Source organism: Kogia breviceps, chromosome 13 (genome assembly GCF_026419965.1).
Source record: "Kogia breviceps isolate mKogBre1 chromosome 13, mKogBre1 haplotype 1, whole genome shotgun sequence".
Lineage (NCBI taxonomy): Eukaryota > Metazoa > Chordata > Mammalia > Artiodactyla > Physeteridae > Kogia > Kogia breviceps.
In genome coordinates, this window is record NC_081322.1 from 8359681 (window position 1) to 8375324 (window position 15644).

At 46.1% G+C, this 15644-nt stretch overlaps 1 protein-coding gene across 3 annotated transcripts in view; it reads right to left on the bottom strand.

Annotated features, from left to right (window-relative positions):
* CD109 (CD109 molecule) overlaps positions 1-15644 on the bottom strand; it is a 158574-nt gene that overhangs the window by 79833 nt on the left and 63097 nt on the right. For all 3 annotated transcript variants that reach the window (XM_067011308.1, XM_059035938.2, XM_067011307.1), the window contains one exon: positions 9792-9917. In XM_067011308.1, coding sequence (XP_066867409.1) covers positions 9792-9917 — 126 coding nt within the window. The remainder of the gene's footprint in view (positions 1-9791; positions 9918-15644) is intronic.

Genomic DNA, 15644 nt, shown 5'->3' on the forward strand with positions numbered 1-15644 from the left:
GAGAAGGATGGGTGTTAGCTCTTCTCTAAGTGTTTGATAGAATTCACCTGTGAAGCCATCTGGTCCTGGACTTCTGTTTGTTGGAAGATTTTTAATCACAGTTTTAATTTCATTACTTGTGATTGGTCTGTTCATATTTTCTATTTCTTCCTGGTTCAGTCTTGGAAGGTTATACCTTTCTAAGAATTTGTCCATTTCTTCCAGGTTGTCCATTTTATTGGCATAGAGTTGCTTGTAGTAGTCTCTTAGGATGCTTTGTATTTCTGTGTTGTCTGTTGTAACTTCTCCTTTTTCATTTCTAATTTTATTGATTTGAGTCTTCTCCCTCTTTTTCTTGATGAGTGTGGCTAATGGTTTATCAATTTTGTTTTTCTTCCCATAGAACCAGCTTTTAATTTTATTGATCTTTGCTATTGTTTTCTTTGTTTCTATTTCATTTATTTCTGCCGTGATCTTTATGATTTCTTTCCTTCTGCTAACTTTGGGTTTTGTTTGTTCTTCTTTCTCTAGTTCCTTTAGGTGTAAGGTTAGATTGTTTATTTGCAATTTTTCGTGTTTCTTGCAGTAGTCTTGTATAACTATAAACTTCCCTCTTAGAACTGCTTTTGTTGCATCCCATAGGATTTGGATCATTGTTTTCATTGTCATTTGTCTCTAGGTATTTTTTTAATTCCTCTTTGATTTCTTCAGTGTTCTCTTGGTTATTTAATAAGGTAATGTTTAGGCTCCATGTATTTGTGTTTTTTATGTTTTTTCCCCTGTAATTCATTTCTAATCTCATGGTGCTGTGGTCAGAAAAGATGCTTGATATGATTTCAATTTTCTTAAATTTACTGAGGCTTGATTTGTGACCCAAGATTTGATCTATCCTGGAGAATGTTCCATGCGCACTTGAAAAGAAAGTGTAATCTGCTGTTTTTGGATGGAATGTCCTATAAATATCAATTAAATCTATCTGGTCTATTGTGTCATTTAGAGCTAGTGTTTCCTTATTTATTTTCATTATGGGTGATCTGTCTATTGGTGTAAATGAGGTGTTAAAGTCCCCCACTATTATTGTATTACTGTCAATTTCCTCTTTTAGAGCTCTTAGCAATTGCCTTATGTATTGAGGTGCTCCTATGTTGGGTGCATATATATTTATAATTATTACATCTTCTTCTTGGATTGATCCCTTGATCATTATGTAGTGTCCTTCTTTGTCTCCTGCAACATTCTTTATTTTAAAGTCTATTTTATCTGATATGAGTATTGCTACTCCAGCTTTCTGTTGATTTCCATTTGCATGGAATATCTTTTTCCATCCCCTCAGTTTCGGTCTGTATGTGTTCCTAGGTCTGAAGTGGGTCTCTTGTCGACAGCATATAGATGAGTCTTGTTTTTGTATCCATTCAGCAAGCCTGTGTCTTTTGGTTGGAGCATTGAATCCATTCACGTTTAAGGTAATTATCGATATGTATGTTCCTATGACCATTTTCTTAATTGTTTTGTGTTTGTTTTTGTAGGTCCTTTTCTCCTCTTGTGTTTCCCACTTAGAGAAGTTCCGTTAGCATTTGTTGTAGAGCTGGTTTGGTGGTGCTGAATTCTCTTAGCTTTTGCTTGTCTGTAAAGCTTTTGATTTCTCCATCGAATCTGAATGAGATCCTTTCCGGGTAGAGTAATCTTGGTTGTAGGTTCTTCCCTTTCCTCACTTTAAGTATATCATGCCACTCCCTTCTGGCTTGTAGAGTTTCTGTTGAGAAATCATCTGTTAACCTTATGGAAGTTCCCTTTTATGTTATTTGTCGTTTTTCCCTTGCTGCTTTCGATAATTTTTCTTTGTCTTTAAATTTTGCCAATTTGATTACTATGTGTCTCGGCGTGTTTCTCCTTGCGTTTATCCTGTATGGGCTAGCAAAAGGATTTTGGCAGCCACATCCACGTTCCAGAGAGGATGCACTGTTTGCTGACCTGTCACAGGTGGCTCCACGCTCTGTTCAGCTGTCATCACCCGCCAGGGGATCACCAGATGCCACTTGTGGAGCGTTCCAAGCTCAAGAACTGTCCAAACGAATGTGTGCTCTTTTGCAAAGGACAATGGCTTCGGAAAAACCCTGACAGCAGAAGCAAACTGACCAGGGAACAGCTGAGAAGAAAGATAAGGAGCATCTGAAAGGCTATAAAAAGTCACGCAGTGGGCCTCCCTGGTGGCGCAGTGGTTGAGAATCCGCCTGCCGATGCAGGGGACACGGCTTCGTGCCCCGGTCCGGGAGGATCCCACGTGCCGTGGAGCGGCTGGGCCCGTGAGCCATGGCCGCTGCGCCTGCGTGTCTGGAGCCTGTGCTCCGCAACGGGAGAGGCCACAGCAGTGAGAGCCCGCGTACCGCAAAAAAAAAAAAAGCCACGCAGTGCCCCTCTACCTGACGTTCCACAACAACTAGCTCAGGAGACAGGAGAGGTCATTGTTACAAACAAAGGAACAATTCAGTGCAGACTGCCCCTGAACTACACAATTTTACACCCACACACTAGCACACAGGGCTCCAAAAAAGTGATCTCAGGCCTCGGGGCTATCGCGTTTTCTACCTTCTATTTCTTGTCTGCCAGCCCAACACTGGCCTAAGATCAAAACAAGGGCTGCGAAACTGCAGTCAGCTGCAGCCAGAAGAGACTAAGAGGTCGTCTGGTTCAGGGGTTCCTACGCAGGCTGTGTATCCAAATCTCCAGAAACGCTGCTGTAAAAATTGAGACCGTGACCCCAAATCTGCTTTAGAAAGTCTAGGCTGCCAGGGGGCCGAGCGGAGCTACTCACGTAGAGGGGTCAAGTAAGTAGCTCCGTCTCACCACCAGGCAGTTCCAAGAACGCATCGGGGGCGTGCCTTTTGCACTACCCACCACCGCCTCTCACTGGAAGAGACAGAACCCGAAGACGCCTAGCTGCGGGCACACGGCAGCACTTCTCACAACGTGGTCCTGAAAACAGGTAGGATTTCCTAGAGTGCTCGTGTAAAATGCAAACTCCTCGGTCGCCTCCTGCGATACTGACTTGCCGTCTGGGGGCGGGGCGTGGGCTGCGCAACTTGAATGAGAGCTGCCATCGGCGGGTTTCCGGGCACACGGGTGCTTGGGAACCACGGCTAAGTTCCAGCAGCGAGAGCTGTACCAGACACTCCGGGAGGAAAGACACGCTGTCTGCTCCCAAGGAAGGAAGGAAGGTGCAGGGCTGCGATATCCAGAAGCAGGGCTCTCTCAGTGCTCTTCCTTCGGGTCCTCAGAGGAATGTGACACCGATGCTTGAGTCGCCCAGAGACCTGAAACTCTGGGCCAGCCGAGGCTGCCCAAGGGAGAGGGCAGTGTGGTAAGATCCCTCCTGCCTCCTGGGAGCCTGGTGGTCAGACACCAGCGCCAGCCTCTCTTTTAAAGAACCTCTAAAACTGCCTTCTAGTAACCTGGAATACAATTTATAATCAAAGATGCCAGACAATTTGCAACTAAATCCGGAACATACATACAACAGAAGATGCGTCAGCCTTAAAAAGGAAGGAAATTCTGACGCGTGCTATAACCTGGATGAGCCGTGAAGACATTAAACTAAGTGGAATAAAGTCACAAAAAGACAGACACTCTTCTATGAGGTACTTAGAGTAGTCAAAACCATCGAGACAGAAAGTAGAACGATGGGTGCGGGGGACGTGAGGGCGGGGCTAGGAGGAGGGAAATGCGCAGTTATTGTTTCATAGGTACAGAGTTTCGGTTTTGCAAGATGAAAAGAGTTCTGGAGATGGATGGTGCACGACATTGTTGCAAAACATTGTGAATGTATTTAATACCGCTGAGCTGTACACTTAAAAACAGTTAAGACAGTAAATCTCCCGTTATGTATGGTTTACCACAATTTTTAAAATAGGGAGAAAAAAAAAACATTTGCAACTATTTGGGAGAACCAAGGATACCAGTCAAGAGATAAGGCAACTAGAGAAATACTACAAAAAACGAAAATACAAGCGATGCCTGAGTTTTAAAACAAATCATCTTCCCAAGGTGTATCTGTAAGATGATTATCAACGTAGAGCACATTTCCCCACTTGACCTGTAATGTACATGATGTATAACAACTATGTGAAACACGTGTCTGTGGAGGGTATTATGGCTAAAATAAACCCCTTCCCTCTGCGGGGAGGGTCTGGTGCTCCAGGAAGTTAAGGGAGAACTGATGGAAAAGGGCCTGGAGACACGGAAGGGACCAAAGTGTGGGAGGGCCGGCAGGGACGGTGATTGTTCCCAAAGCAGCAAAGAATAAGCCCCATCCGATGCAATCATATAGATTAAGTATATGCATAAATAGCACACAAAAAAGTCAGCGTTCTTACTAAATTCTACTAACTTTAAGAGGGCTTAAAAATAATAATCATCAAGACTTGCTTTATAATAATGCCACTCTGATTATCTGCATGTCACCACAAATCAAAGCTCTGGTAAGTCCTGTATACATTGTCCTTCAGTAGTAATACTAAAATCAGGCCATATTTTTTTCTAGAGACAAAATGGGATTTCAAAACAGTCTCCTGAAAATAATTATTTTCCCCTCCCTAAAATTTATACTAAGAATGGTCACTGCCTTGGGAAAATAAAAATATGGTCTATAATGGTGGATTGTTTAAATAATAAATATATTTCCTCCATAATAATTATTCACAGCTAAAAGGAAAAGAGTTTAATAATAAGCAATATAGAGAGTCCTTGAATACTATGCAGGAGTCAAGGAAAGATAAACCAGAGACCAAGGCTGGATCCAGTTTGCTTCTCATAACATTTCTTTGACTATACTGACCTCTGGTGGCCATTGGAGGAGTCTTTTTTTTTTTTTTTTTTTTTCTTTTTTAAATAACGGGGCTTATTTTTCCCTTAGTTGTGCGCCTTAACATTGTGTCACCTACGGGGGGATCCTTTCACAATGTGTATATATATATATATATTAAATCATCACACTGTACACTTTAAATATCTTACAATTTTATTTGTCAATTATATCTCAATAAATCCGGAAGGAAAAAACATGATATCACCACTAATAAGTTCCTGATCAATATGCCTGTCTTCGAAAAGATAAAGATGTTTATAGAATATGGAAAAGGGGACATTATATTTAGTTCAAGACCAATGACTATGATATAGCTTTCACGCATTCATTTAACAAGTACTGACTTCGACCTTGTGCAAAGAACCATGCTAAGTCTCCAAGACACAGGGGAACAAGACTCTTGCCTACTGACCTCATACAGACTCTGCGTATCAGGTCCTGCCAATCAAGTGCCAGGAATGGACCAAGAGAAGCACAGTGTGCTACGCAAACGTCCAGAGGCGCTAGGCCTTCAAAGATAATGCCTGAGGACAAAAGGAAAGAGCTAGAAAAACAGCGTTCCAGGCAGAGGGGGCAGCCTGCGTGGAAGGCTCTGGGACAGGACGGACTGGAGAGCTTAAGAAACTTAAGGAGGGCTTCCCTGGTGGCGCAGTGGTTGAGAGTCCGCCTGCCGATGCAGGGGACGCGGGTTCGTGCCCCGGTCCGGGAGGATTCCACGTGCCGCGGAGCGGCTGGGCCCGTGAGCCATGGCCGCTGAGCCTGCGCGTCCGGAGCCTGTGCCCCACAACGGGAGAGGCCACGACAGTGAAAGGCCCGCGTACCGCAAAAAAAAAAAAAAAGAAAGAAAGAAAGAAACTTAAGGAATAAGGAATAATACACCTAAAGCATAGAGTTCAAGGGTAAGGGTGGCCCTTAACGAGGCCAAAGAGGTGGGCAAGGGCCAGATTTTGTGAATGTTTTTTAATTTTTCAAGCACTTGAATTTCCTTAAGAGCATTTATCTTTTTTTCCTATTAAAGCAATAGGACAGGTCAAGTCCACAAACTACTACATGAGAAATCCGGTAATTCTTTCACCCTACAGTCTCACATCTGCCAGCCTGTGTCCACTATTCTGGTCTCCTCTCTCCCCTGGTACATATTCTGTGTACCACTCACTGAACAAAGGAATCCCAGAGAGGCCGCGACCCACAAGGCTGCGGCCTGGTCACTGTGCAGAGGTGGCCTCGGAATGGGCCAGCGATGGACATCTGACCCGGTGACCTATCCGCGGGCTGCCAGCCACCCACGCAGAGGCTTGCGTGTAGTGCTCTGAGCACACGGTCATTAGGCTAAGCCAATGCGCTCAGTCCAGATCTGGACCAGAGGACACCCTAGAAGCTGGAGAGAAGTGAGGGGAACGGGGCCGACCTCAAGGACAGAGGAAGCCGCCGGCCCCAAAGCACGGGTGCTCATGCCGACAACAGGCCGTCTTTGTCCCCGGGGGGCCTGAGTGAGTGAGGCTCGCTCCTTGGAGGCCCCTGACGGGCCTCACTGACTGAGCGCCTCACAAGTCCTCTGCTGCTGCACCACCTCGTGTTCTTCTGTCAGCCTTGTGTCACTTAACTTTGTCATTATTAGTCATCTCCCCACAACAGACTTTGAAGACAGAGATCAGATGTTAGGCTTCCTGGTATCGTATCACCGCACTGTAAGCCCTCAACACATATTTGATGGAGGATGGTAGATGGATGGATGGACGGGTGGGTGGATGAATGGACGGATGGATGGATGGACAAACAGCTGACTCCTGGGGAAATGATAACGAAACCAAAACGTGGGAACAGAGAATAAAGTCCTAACTCCTTAAAACTCACAACACGCCTCCTAATCTGCAGCTCCCAGCATCCTCGACATGCCCCAGCCCCCCCTTTCTCCCCAGACCCCAGACCCCGGGGCTCTCCTCCACCTTCCCCGCCTCGACACAACCCTCCTCTCTCCTGCGTCTCACAAACACCTACTCTGTCTGCCTTTTCTACAAGCTCCGATGTCTGGTCCACGCAGCGTTCAACAACCCCCGTTCTCAGCACCCATAACTCCTTGCACACGCTTTCTCACTTCCTCTGTGGCACAAACTCTCCACGAGCCCAGTGTGCTCATCTTTACGCAGACGCTCAAAAAACATGTGCTAAGGGGACCTAGTTCTGCTTTTAAAATGTGACCCCCGGGCTTCCCTGGTGGCGCAGTGGTTGAGAATCCGCCTGCCGATGCAGGGGACGCGGGTTCGTGCCCCGGTCCGGGAGGATCCCACGTGCCGCGGAGCGGCTGGGCCCGTGAGCCGTGGCCACTGCGCCTGCGCGTCCGGAGCCTGTGCTCCGCAACGGGAGAGGCCACAACAGTGAGAGGCCCGCGTACCACACACACACAAAAAAATGTGACCCCCGAAAATGCTAACTACAGGAAAATTTTTTAATTTTTAATTTATTAGGTACTTGGTACTTTTCTCTTACCACAGGCCACCTGCTAATGAATGACTATCCCTTCTAACAAAGTGGCTCTCAAAGGAGGAGGGAGAGGGCATTTTTCGAAGGGGACATTTGGCGACATCTGGAGACATCTCTGGTTGTCACGACTTGGAGGGAGGGGACAGCTGCCACTGGCATTTAGCGGGTAAAGGTCAGAGATGCTGCTAAACGTCCCACGGCGCACGGGACGTCCCCGCAACAAACAACTTTTTACCGTAATGTCAGAAGTGAGAAGCCCTGTTCTAATAGAATTTTTAAAGCTCTCATTTGTGAATTTATATACATTTTAATAAATTCCAAAGGAAAAAATTAGAAAATATTCAATGAATCTTCAAACACCACGGAGTGATGCACCAGAGAAAACCCGAGGCGGAGACACGGAGGGCGTTCTAAGTGCCCCTGCCCCGCTAGATCTCGGAGACACGGGAGTTGGCAGCAAATACAGGAAGTAAGCTGGACAGAAAGAAGCCTGGGGAACAGAGGACTCAGGCAGCTGTTAAGGTCACTAGACTTTTGTTTCTGCTTTTGCTTTTAACATCTTTATTGGAGTATAATTGCTTTACAATGGTGTGTTAGTTTCTACTGTATAACAAAGTGAATCAGCTGTACATATACATATGTCCCCATATCTCCTCCCTCTTGACTCTCCCTCCCTCCCACCCTCCCTATGCCACCCCTCTAGGTGGTCACAAAGCACCGAGCTGATCTCCCTGTGCTATGCGGCTGCTTCCCACTAGCTATCTATTCTACGTTTGGTAGTGTATATATGTCCATGCCACTCTCTCACTTTGTCCCAGCTTACCCTTCCCCCCTCCCCGTATCCTCAAGTCATTCTCTACGTCTGTGTCTTTATTCCTGTCCTGCCCCTAGGCTCGTCAGAACCATTTTTTTTTTTTTTTTAGATTCCATATATATGTGTTAGCATACGGTATTTGTTTTTCTCTTTCTGACTTACTTCACTCTGTATGACAGACTCCAGGTCCATCCTCCTCACTACAAATAACTCAATTTCGTTTCTTTTTATGGCTGAGTAATATGCCATTGTATATATGTGCCACATCTTCTTTATCCATTCATCTGTCGATGGACACTTAGTTTGCTTGCATGTCCTGGTTGTTGTACATAGAGCTGCAATGAACATTGTGGTACATGACTCTTTTTGAATTATAGTTTTCTCAGGGTATATGCCCAGTAGTGGGATTGCTGGGTCGTATGGTAGTTCTATTTGTAGTTTTTTAAGGAACCTCCATATTGTTCTCCATAGTGGCTGTATCAATTTACATTCCCACCGACAGTGCAAGAGGGTTCCCTTTTCTCCACACGCTCTCCAGCATTTATTGTTTGTAGATTTTTTTTTTTTTTTTTTTTTTTTGCGGTACGCGGGCCTCTCACTTTCCTGTCGCAAAGCACAGGCTCCAGACGCGCGGGCTCAGTGGCCATGGCTCACCGGCCCAGCCACTCTGCGGCATGTGGGATCTTCCCGGACCAGGGCACAAACCCGCGTCCCCTGCATCGGCAGGCGGACTCTCAACCACTGCACCACCAGGGAAGCCCTGTTTGAAGATTTTTTGATGATGGCCATTCTGACCCGTGTGAGGTGATACCTCATTGTAGTTTTGATTTAGTTTTGATTCTCTGATGATTAGTGATGTTGAGCATCCTTTCATGTGTTTGTTGGCTCATGTTGGCATGAGCTGCTTGTATATTTGGGAGATTAATCCTCTGTCCGTTGATTAGTTTGCAAATATTTTCTCCCATTCTGAGGGTTGTGTTTTCATCTTGTTTATGGTTTCCTTTGCTGTGCAAAAGCTTTTAAGTTTCATTAGGTCCCATTTGTTTATTCTTGTTTTTATTTCCATTACTCTAGGACGTGGGTCAAAAAGGATCTTGTTGTGATTTATGTCAGAGTGTTCTGCCTATGTTTTCCTCTAAGAGTTTTATAGTGTCTGGCCTTATGAAATTAGAACACTCCCTAACACCATATACAAAATTAAACTCAAAATGGATTAAAGACCTAAAGGTCACTAGAGTTTTTAAAACACAGATAAAGTAGGTTAGACCAATCTCTCAACAGAAGTCATTACTCTGAGACATAAGATTTGCCAAATAATAGCTATGTATTCATTACTTGGTTTTAAAATACTCCATGTGTGCAATAACTAAATACAATAAATATTTAATCAGCTTTATACTAAAATGTGAAATGTCTTAACCTTCAAACGTTACATTATATAAAAAGACAGCAATGATTAAAACGCTAATACGTTATAACACAGGCTAACCCATTGGTAACAATAGTAAATTAAAAATAAAACCACTTAAATTATCTAGATACTCAGGTTAATGTTTTTCTGTTCACTAAATAAATGACTTCAGAGATATTTTCCCCACCGGACCTATTTAAAACATTTTAACATTCCCCCCCCCCCCAAAATGTATTTATACTCACATTCACTTGAACTTGGATGGACCAGTCACCAAGTATTGGATGGGAAGATAACTGGAAAGTTTTGGAAACGACTCCAAGATCACTTTGTTCTGACAACCACTGTTGGATCAAATTTGACTTGGGATCCTACAATGAAAACCATGCGTGTTAACGATATAAAACCCCCCACATGATGTGGATCCAACGTGGTTACGAATACGGCCCCGCGGTACTCCCAGGCACATCCAAAATTTGGGACAGAAGGAGTTCTTGGAAAATGTCAGCTCTATACTACCAAAGAAGATGAATAAAAATTACTCCTTTTCTCATATTCTCCTGAGAGCGTCTTGATTCTGCTCCACCTTTTAAGTCTTGGCACGTACTGCCTCCTACATGAAACACTACAACATGCACCTCACCCAGCCTGCGCTGCTGCTGGTGTTGTTGCAGAGAAGAAACCCCACTGTAGGGATAACAGGCCCCTGTCTTAAAGGCACTCTGCCTTACCACCACCACTCACACGTCATTCAGTCACCACGATCCTCCTCCAGCACAGGATTATCCTCCCATTACAGCTGAGAAAACGGGCGCCCAGAGAGGTTAGGTGAGCCCTCAACCACGAACAGCTGGTCCAATATCACAGCAGCAAAACATGATGGAACTCAGGGTTCAAACCCACGTGTCTTTTGATGCAACAAAAGTTGTGTCATGGGGGTGCTTAACCAAGGGGAGGCGTGAAGAACACCTGAGTCTTCCCGGGCTCTCCCAGAGCACGCTCCCTGCATCCAATCCCATCCCAGACCTGTGTCGACTCTGTCCCTTTAACGTCTCACGTCCAGCCACCATTTTCTAACTATAGCAACTAACCTCTCTCCTCCAGTCTTGCCCCTCCGGTACATCTTCCCCACTGCCAAATACAAACCTGTGGCTGGGGCAAAGGGGTTGAAACACCAGACACAGTTCCTGGCAAATTACAAGCAATGAGTCAACACTCGCTACGACCAGCATATCAGACCACCAGGGGACGGTGACGTCTGTTTGCCAACAGGATGAGATCTACACTCCTCTGCGTAGTTCACAAGGCTTAGTAAGCTGACCCCATCTACATTTCTTTTTTTTTTTTTTTTTTTTTTTTTTTGCGATACACGGGCCTCTCACTGTCGTGGCCTCTCCCGTTGCGGAGCACAGGCTCCGGACGCGCAGGCTCAGCGGCCATGGCTCACGGGCCCAGCCGCTCCGCGGCACGTGGGATCTTCCCGGACCGGGGCACGAACCCGCGTCCCCTGCATCGGCAGGCGGGCTCTCAACCACTGCGCCACCAGGGAAGCCCCCCCCCATCTACATTTCTATGCACATCTTCCTCCACACATACAGACTTGTTTGCGATTCGCCCCAAACGCCCATGCACCTAGGCCTCTACCCTTGCTGCGTGGGAGGCCCTTCCTTCCTTGTCCAGATGGTGAAATAAGCTCCAGCTTCCTGCCTTCTACACATGACTCCAAGAGGCAGGAGTGACCGCTCCCTGGAGAAACCCCAATGTACCCGGAGTTTACCCCCCTAACATGTACTACTGTTTAAGGTTCTCATTTGTTATCTGGGTTTTTTGGTGTTTTTTGTCATTGTTACTTTTTGGTTTTGGTGTTTCTTTGTTCCTTGGGTTATGAACTCCAGGATCAAAATTTTTCCCTGATTCTTTTATTTTTTTTAAATTTTATTTATTTTTTTTATACAGCAGGTTCTTATTAGTTATCCATTTTATACATATTAGTGTATACATGTCAATCCCAATCTCCCAGTTCATCACACCACCATCCCTGATTCCTAATCTCTATCCTCTGACTCAAGGTAGCGGGTTGGCCTGGTTATTAGAAACCAGAGGAAACCTCCCTCAGCGAGCTGGGGAGACTGTGAAAGTCGGGGTAAGTACAATGCTGAGAACTGAGTAGGAAGTGCTCTAGGAAGGCAGAAACTAATTGTTAACACCAAAGACCAGGGGGCTTCGCTGGTGGTGCAGTGGTTAAGAATCCACCTGCCGATGCAGGGCACACGGGTTCAATCCCTGGTCCAGGAAGATCCCACATGCCGCGGAGCAACTAAGCCCGTGCACCACAACTACTGAGCCTGCGCTCTAGAGCCCGTGAGCCGCAAGTACTGAACCTGCGAGCCACAACTACTGGGCCCGTGCACCTACAGCCTGTGCTCCGCAACAAGAGAAGCCACCGCAATGAGAGGTCCGCGCACCACAACGAAGAGTAGCCCCCGCTCGCCTCAACTAGAGAAAAGCCCGCGTGCAGCAACGAAGACCCAACACAGCCAAAAATAAAGAAATAAATTTTTTTAAAAACCCGAAGACCACAAGCGGGTCAAGAACAAGCAGGTCACCATCCTTGGCAAGCCCTGGGGCAGGCACTGCAGTCAGAGCTGGCTCCCCTGACCCTGTCAAGACTGGGATGGCTACGGAGCTCAAAGGATCAAAAACAAATGAAGAAATACAAAGAGCTAATAACTATATGCTGTCTAATAATTAAGGGAATGCAAATGAAAACAATGAAAGGCCACTTTTTTTCCCATCACACTGACAAATTAAAAATGACAATAATTCCCAGCGTCGCTTAAAATGTAGGGAAAGAAATGCACATAGTCTGCCGATGTATTATTCTGGTGAAGGTACACATTTCTCCCACAACCCAACAAACAAAGGAAATCCAAACTGAAGTCTTTGATGACCTGGAGGATCTGCAGGGCTGGGAGTGAATGAGATAAATCCCTCGTTTCCCAAGCCTGTCTTGGGCCTGGGCACATCACCCACAAGGAGGAGACAGAGAATGTAAAAATGCCAGAAGTCCTTACGGAGCACAGAAGATTTGAACAGGTGACGCGTGGCGGCATCACAGCAGAGCCAGCATTTGCATGGGGTCACCTCCTACTGGGATGTGAACAGTGCCCCTGTCACAGCCTCAACAGCCGCGTGGCTGGAGACACTGGGAAAGCGGCCCCTCGTGCTCTTCGAGTCACCTCTGCACAGCCCGGGCTCTCCATCAGGTGCCTGGGTCAGCCGTCTCAAGGAGTAAACTCCCTGGCCGGAGAAGGCAAATACGTCTGCCAGACCCCGGAGTCCTGGATGATGCACAAGGTGTGTGCCTAGCATGCAGAATTAAAGACATCAAATCACTTAAACGAGGTGCCACCACTGCCCCAGGCCAAAGTGTCGGAGCACAGTCCCAGGGCGGACCCCAGGCTAGCAGCTGCGCCCACAAGATCACTCACCTGTACCAGGAGCCACAACTTCTCAGGAAGGGTAGCCAGGGTAGAAAACAGCGTGCCAGCTGCCATCCCAGCGCTGGAGACACTTATTTCCGAAATGTAAGGACAGACTGGCTGCAGGAAGCCAGAGTTAGGGGGAGGAGGTTTATTCCACCATAAAAAGGTCCCTGCAGCCCCTTCGCTTCCTGAGAAAGTCAGTTACTGGGTCAGGGGAAACACCCAATGATCCCCCAGAAAACACTGAACATGCCTGAACATGCTATGACGGTCAATATTTTAGCCACATCCTACGGTCAGTCATTCTTGGCTGGGCCAGATGGGCCCCCAAAAGCTGGCCTCCTGTAGTTCCCAGATGCCTTCTCCACACTTGCCTGCAGGTGGTGCTAGAGAGTACAGCTTCTTCCAAGTCAGGGGCTCCCGTCACACTACAGTCCCACTTTTCTCTGGGAAGTTTTTCTAAGAAACCACCTGTCCCATACTGAAAGATGTAGAGAAAGAAAACATCACAGTCTGGCGAACCCTGGCCCGAAGGGCTGTTTTCAGACGGAGAAGCGCAGGGTGTGGGCACTCACACCAATGCTCTGACCCACGAGTACTGCAGTGAGTAGGGCACCCACACGTACATTCACTCACCGGCCCCAAACACAGTGGGTTCCGGCTAGAACTCTCCTGCCCTGGCCAAGGGGACCGCGCCCATCAGCCAGGCCAGTGGGATCCCTCAGGACCAGACATAGCAACAGGAAGGGCTCTCTGTGCACTTCTGGGAAAGCCAAATGTGACAGGCGAAGTCCAAAATAGGAGAGAGGAGCCCAAAGAATCCACAAATCACGATCAGCAGGGTTCGCTCTGGGTTCACGCGTACAACAATTTATCCAGGGCTGATTTTTATTCGCCTGAGACAGAAAGAGGCAGATCGACTGTCAACAGCCAGTCACAGGCAGACATTCACTTCTAAATCCTCTGTTTACACTGAGCATTTAGGAAGTTGTCAGTATTTGTGGATAAGTGATGAAGGACGGTATGAATGGCAACCATAAACTGCTCGGTGAGTTACACGAATTTAGAACTGCTATTCACTATGGCGACCTGCTTTATTCCAACACAGCAAAGGCAGACATTCACAGAGCTGCTAACTCTGAAATAATACCAGCTCCATTTCAAGAAACATGCCAACCAATGTGATATTTGCTATAAACACAACTTGGCTTTAAGTTATATGTATACATGTTTGTTTGCTTGATTTTTGTTTGTGTGTTTGTTTAGCTCATAACAACAACAAAAAACCTAAGAATAGGAAGATACTGAACTAAAAAGCCTAAATTTGCCTTCCATTCTGTTATTCCTTAGAACATTTTTTTTTCCTGTTCCAGATCTTTTTTTTTTTAAACATCTTTATTGGAGTATAATTGCTTTACAATGGTGTGTTAGTTTCTGCTGTATAACAAAGTGAATCATCTATACCTATACATATATCCCCATATCTCCTCCCTCTTGCGTCTCCCTCCCACCCTCCCTAACCCACCCCTCTAGGTGGTCACAGAGCACCGAGCTGATCTCCCTGTGCTATGCGGCTGCTTCCCACGAGCTATCTATTCTACGTTTGGTAGCGTATGTATGTCCATGCCAACCAATGTCCTGGGACTGAGGGGATTTTCCAGTACTAAAATCAAGAGAGTCCCAGCAAACTGGTCACCCTATTTCTATGTCACTGGTCAAAGGTTTAATACTCTCCTCAGCTTAAACGTAGAAAACCAGGTCCAGCCAGAAGTCAGTTGCCTCCAGTTTGGCCCTCACTGGAAGCACTCAGTCTGCTAACCGTGCTGCCTGCAGAGCCCGGAGTACTCGGGCAGAGGAGGCCAAAAGATTTCCTGCCAGAGGGGCTCCTAGTACAACAATAGCTAATGTTTAGTGAGCATGTTCTATGTGCCAGGCACAGTTCTAAATGCTTTACTTGTCTCATATCACATAATCCTCACCAAAACCTTTACAAGATATTATTTTTACACATTTTACAAATAAGGAAACCGAGGCTCAGAGAGGTTGATTAATTTCCTCAAGGTCACAGAGCTAGCACCTATTCTTCTTAGAGCAGAGAGTGATCCTTTTAAAATGTTAACTCAGATCACATCATGCCCCTCCTCAGAATTCTCCAGTGAATTTTCATTTCACTCACAGTAAAATCCAAAGTCCATATCATAGCCAAGAAGATCCTGTACAGCCCCTCATCCAGCTGACCTACCTGTACCCGACCTTATCTCCTAATATTTGTCCCCTCACTTCCTGGGCAACAGTGCACTGCAAGCTTGTTCCCCCAATGCACCTAACAAGTTCCCACCTCAGGGCCTTTGCATAGATATTCCCTCTGTTTGTAGAGGCTCATTCTTTTATTTCCTATAGGTCTCTGGTCAAATAGGACTTCTCTAACAACCCTATAGAAAACAGCAAACACAAACTCTCTCTCTCTCTCTCTCTCTCTCTCTCTCACACACACACACACACACACACACACACACACACAAACACACACACACACTTTTTTAATATATCTCTGTGTTTATTTATTGTCTGTCCACTACCCACTGGAATAAAAAGTCGATGTAAGCAGGGACT